A 5,486-nucleotide genomic window follows, 5' to 3' on the forward strand; every position below is an offset into this window, starting at 1 on the left:
TCACCTAAGCTCATTTTTTTTGTAAAAAGTTGAACTTTGGAAGTAAATGCTCTCATTTAAATCCAGCCTCCGGTGGTCCATTGTGGAACTGCATGGACGAATGTTGCAACATTTTTCTTTTGAATTATGAAATAAATTATGATCCTTTGTAAAATTCTGCTAGGTTGTTTAAAAACAACCCTTTATTGAGTGTCTACTGTATTTTCTGCACTATAGGGTACACCATCAAGAAATGGTCCATTTTCGAAATTAGGCTATATAAAAGGTGTACGAACTTTAAAGCTTATTAAGTGAGAGAGTTAAGTCTGTTAGACACATTAACTGCTCACAGTAACTGTAACTTGTCAGCCATGTCCGAAGTGTTAGCCTGTTCACATTAGGTGCATTAGCATTTTTACAATATCTGTAACTCCAAACCTTGTTTGCAACAAAAACAGAATGATCCAGCTAAAACAAATGTTACTAAGCTAACTCCAAGCCATCCATCCATCTTCTTTCACTCATCTGGGACAGAGTGACAGGGGCAGCAATCTAAGCAAAGACTTCCCTCTCTCCGGCCACTTCCTCCAGCTCTTCTTGGGGGACCCTGAGCTGTTCCCAGACCAGCGTGTCCTGGGACTTCCCCAGGGCCTCCGTCCAATGGGACACCTCTCCAGGAGGCATCAGACCAGATACCTGAGACACCTGAACCTCAATCTCTTCCCTCACTCGTGAGCAAGACCCCAAGATACTTGAACTCCTCCACCTAAAGCAGGAGCTCTCCACCCACCCAGAAAAGGCTCATTACCTTTCTCCACATTAGCATACTCACAATAAAACCCAACCGTGTTTTTAACAGACTGACATTTTGACAGAGCACCGTGTGCCCTCAAAATTGCTTCAACTTCAATGAGCACTTTATAATAAAATGAAGGCTTTTTGGTGCACCTTATAGAGAAGTAAAAATGAAACTGCTTAAAGTTGACTTTTAGAGAGGAAAAAAAACACACAAATCTAGCAATTTTCCCATGATTTTTTTTAATATGTCTCACGAGATAGTTTCAACATTAGGTATCAATGAGTTTGATCTACCTGAAAAACAGTGGGTACAGTAACTAGCACTACATTCGTCTCTTAAAAACTGTAACAGTAGAACAGGAGCTATGTGAACATTGTGAACCTCAGGAATGGAAACCGACAGGAAAGAATAAAAACAGCCATTCTGCATTAGTGGTTTCAAATAGTGTGGAGTGAAAAATAAAAACAAGCGAGGGCTTCAACATAAATGCTGCCATCCTGTGTTCACTCTACGACTCCAATAGAGCAGAAACAATTCACAGTTACTCAGATGAGTGTAAGTGGACTTTTCTGTTAAGGCTGGGTTCCTGAAATTATACAAAGGAACTGGCATGTACAGTATCTATACAGGTCCACTGACCTGATTATTTCATGGGTTTTCAGCTGCATCTCCTGGAAACTGTCATTATATTGCCAAACTACAGGAGGTATAAGTGAAAGCTCAAGAAAGGCTATTTTTAGTTGAAAGAATTAACTTATTTCATGTCTGTTTCACTCAAAGCCACTGTCCAAACTGCAGTCAAATCTTTACAAATATATACTGTTCATAATCTTGGCACACATTATTTCGGCAGTGGTGAATGAGCTACATTCATGCTAGCTTCAGACGGATTCAGAAACCGATGCACCACAAAGAGGGCTTCAGCTATACCAAATACAGATTTAAAAGACCAAAATATTTAATTATTATTTCATAGAAAAAGAAATGTGACCATGAGTCAGTATTTACAGTGGATCTTTTGAAAAAAAAAAGTCAATGTGTGTTTGTACAAAGACGTTGTTAGCTAAATGCTAAAGCTAGCATAATGATTGGAATGGCTAATGCGCTAAAGTGAACAAAGGACAATATTCTACCATGTGCCGTCTAGGAGTAAATCTTTAAAACTCTAAAATTGACCAAATTTTGTCCAATTTATATTCAATTTCTGGAAGAAATTGGTTGTATTACATCTAATTTATAACACAATAATTTGGTTTCTCTGATGTAAAAAATGTTCCTTTTTTAAAGAACTAAATCAAGTCTGACTAAGGAAAACGTTGTCTAAGTCATTGTTTCTGACATTAGCTTTATGTGTTTGAAATGTTAATTTAATGAGAAAATACACAAGAAAAACTTGGTAAATTTGTACATTTTTGTAGCTAATGTTAGCATGAATAGCATTAGCTTTTCTTATTTGCTGGGTCATTTTTTTAGTATTTGAGACAGATGGTTGTGCTTCAGATAGAGTTGGAGATGACAATTCCTGAGGTGATAAATACATTGTAACCACAATAGTCACTTGTAAAAAAAAAATAAATCACTAAGAGCTTATTTAGCTTATATAGCACTGTATGGAAGCCAGGAAAGGCCACAATTGATCTCATCCTCTCAAGATAAAGTGATTGCTTTTGTGATTGCTTTCTAGGTGACTTTATTTATTTCATTTCTAAAAGGGATCTGAATTTTTTAGATGGTTACGGCTTCCAAATCAAAGTTAAATATAAAATAAACAGTATTTTTTGGAAAATTTGAAAAGGCATGCCAAATATTATTTGATGCTGAAACAGAAAAAAGTACTCAGTCTCAAACAATTTTTATTTTAATTTAAAAATGATGTTATCATGTGCAGTTATCTTTAAAAACATGTTACTATGTGTAAACAAGCCTTGTTATCTTGACATTAATGTTAAAAAAGGAGAATCACAATAAATAAGCGCAGATTTAGACTTCCATAAAACTGCATTTTTCCGCAAGGCCACTTTGTTTTTGAAAACAATGTTCTTCATGGGGTTAACATTTATTTTTTAAGTGGTAATTGAAGAGTAAGTTGTTTTTGCCACAATTCCAACTCTTTTCTGCTAGCAAGGCTAGCAGGCTAATCTTTGGCTGTTATCCTTCTTTTTTTGCAGTTGCCTTTTATAAATAAAACCTTCCTGTCACTAAAAATATTTATTCTTCATCACTTTTGGGGTTTCATAAGAAATCCTTTTTTTGTGGTTTGGGACATTTCTATTCTTATCACATGCTGACAGAGGGTTGAGTCCTTTGGCACCTTTGCAGTTCCTCTATGCAACACTAAACACTGCCATACATTAACAAAATACAGCATCACTCCTTACATTTGACCAGAGTAGCCAAAACAACCATAAGGCACTTAAATGAAAATGTAATTACTCTGACGGCATCTTAAATAACAAGAGATCACATTTTTGTAAAACTGCAGCACAAATACAACTTGAAGCTTTGCATAGTTTGACAGAAAAGAGGCTATATCAGTGTAATTATCAGTGTACATGCTACGACTGTGTAACTAGCTAGAGAGATACACATCTGCTGGAAGCCTGAAAGAGTCTGAGATCTTCTGATAGACTTTATGTCTCGAGTCCATTTTAACAAATGAGTTTTGATTTCAGAAGAAGACAAACGACCCACATTTTTGTTTCCAAAAGTCATTCCAGTGTTTGGACAGAAATCTGTATTTGACCATAAATCCAAAAACAGTCTCCTTATACTCCTTGGCATTAGAAATTTCACATAATGGAAGTAAAAAAAAAAAAAAAAACATCCTGAATATGAAATATGACTAAAAAGGTATAAAAATAATAATTTAGAAAAATATTGGGGAGTTATAAAAACTGGAAGCTACTACAGTTTACTGTTTGTTCCAAAAAAGTTCCAATCAATAAAGTGATTAATTGTAGATTTACTATTCTTAGATCACATTCTTAGGATTAAATGATTATTTGTATTTTTAGGAGCTTAAAAGCAAGGAATGTTTAGGACATTCAGGATATCCATCACTTTGTTGTCATGATTGAACAAAATAGAATAAATCAATATTAGTAAAAAGGTTTGTGCTTTTTAACTACTTTAGGGAAAACATTGAAGCACATGTTATGTTATAATTAATATATCAGGCCCTTCTGATTGTCTTTTTTTATGATTAAGGGAAATACTTGCATAATACCTTGTGTAGAAAGATACATACATCAGATCAAATTTACATGTGATTAATATTTGTCAAGAGAAAGAAATCTTAGCTGGAAGAGAGACTCTGTGAACAGCCAAAACGTGTGCATAGCCAAACAACAGCAATTTATACACATCTTTCTCAGGCTTTGGCTCATTCAAGTTTAGTCTAAGACACAGACAGTTTAAAGCACTATAGTAATAAATATTTATCTTCCTATTATTGCTAGTGATTAAAAAAGCAGTGCTCATCTCACCACAAAACATCCACACTTCTGACAATGATTTATAAATTCCCTAGATTCTTTGGAATCAATAGAAAAAGGATCTTCTAGACTCTATGTAAAGATAAATGCATATTTTTTTAAATATATATATATTTATGTACACACATTTCTATGTTTTTGTCATTCATTGTCATCAAGCATTGATTAAAGCAAAGACTTTGAAAAATAGTCCTTGAAATCAAGGTTGAGGGCTTGAAAATGTAAAAAAAAAACAAAAAACTAAAGTGAAAAAAGAGGCAACACTTGTAAACTCAGGCGGGGAGAATAGAAAAACAATGAAAAGAAGGAGGCCTCTCGGACAGCTGGGAGTGTTTTTGCTGCCAAACCTGCAGGATAATGGAGGCGCTGAAGATGCAGGTCTAGGTGTCTCCCACCAGGGGGTGCTAACAGCCCGGCTCGTTTTCATCCATGCTGACGCTGCTTTTGCGACTGCTGTCCTTTGAGGCGTCCGGAGAGACGGACGAGAGCAGAGGGTCCCCCCCTCTGACGGGGGATAAGGTGTCTTCCATGAGGATGTCGTTGAGTTTGGAGCCTGCTTTGCTGTGGACGTTGTAGTGGCCTTCGGGGAAGTTGGAGTGGCCTTCGTTGAGCTCCAGCGTGCCCTGCTGCTCTGGGGTGCAGGCCGGGTGGTGTTGGTGATGGGGGTGGAGTGTGTACATGTCTTGGTGGCAGTCCTCCAGAGCGGGCTCCTGCTTGATGGATCTCACTCCAAGTTCTACAGAGCAGAGTGCTGAAGATGTGATGGGCAGACCATGAGCTCGCGCCTGCATTTCTAATTCCTGAAAGCCACAGACGTACAAGCACAGGCCAGTTAGGGAATTAAATATATTTTTCAGAGTAAACTATATATTCATCTTCAAATAATTACCTCCCAAACATCCCAAAAATATATGAACAAGTAAGCTAAACTAAATTTTCTTCAGTTGTTCATTTTAAAATCTAGAAAAATAAACATTTAAATCTGACAATGCAATGCAGTTACTAGTCCAAGAGTCCAAAGACCAAACAATTCAGAAAAGTAGAATTTTCTGGATTTTACTGCATCTTTAGAATTCACTTAATTGTGTTTTTATTGTAATTAACTTCTATTAATGCCCTTTTGAAAGTCATTTTTCTTTCTTTTGACATCTTTCCCCAGGGTTGCACTTCTTAACCCTCAGTGGTCCCTGAGCTCGGGTTTAGCAATCACACTG

The 5,486-nt window shown here is 36.4% G+C and overlaps 1 protein-coding gene across 5 annotated transcripts in view; it reads right to left on the reverse strand.

Annotated features, from left to right (window-relative positions):
- Window positions 1-1,006: 1,006 nt before the first annotated feature.
- The window catches only part of mitfb (melanocyte inducing transcription factor b), a 38,925-nt gene continuing 34,445 nt past the window's right edge, over window positions 1,007-5,486 (reverse strand). For all 5 annotated transcript variants that reach the window (XM_024293519.2, XM_024293518.2, XM_036212812.1 and 2 more), the window contains one exon: window positions 1,007-5,072. In XM_024293519.2, coding sequence (XP_024149287.1) covers window positions 4,677-5,072 — 396 coding nt within the window. In that variant the 3' untranslated portion in view covers window positions 1,007-4,676. The remainder of the gene's footprint in view (window positions 5,073-5,486) is intronic.

The sequence above is a fragment of the Oryzias melastigma genome, linkage group LG7 (genome assembly GCF_002922805.2).
Source record: "Oryzias melastigma strain HK-1 linkage group LG7, ASM292280v2, whole genome shotgun sequence".
NCBI classification, from domain to species: domain Eukaryota; kingdom Metazoa; phylum Chordata; class Actinopteri; order Beloniformes; family Adrianichthyidae; genus Oryzias; species Oryzias melastigma.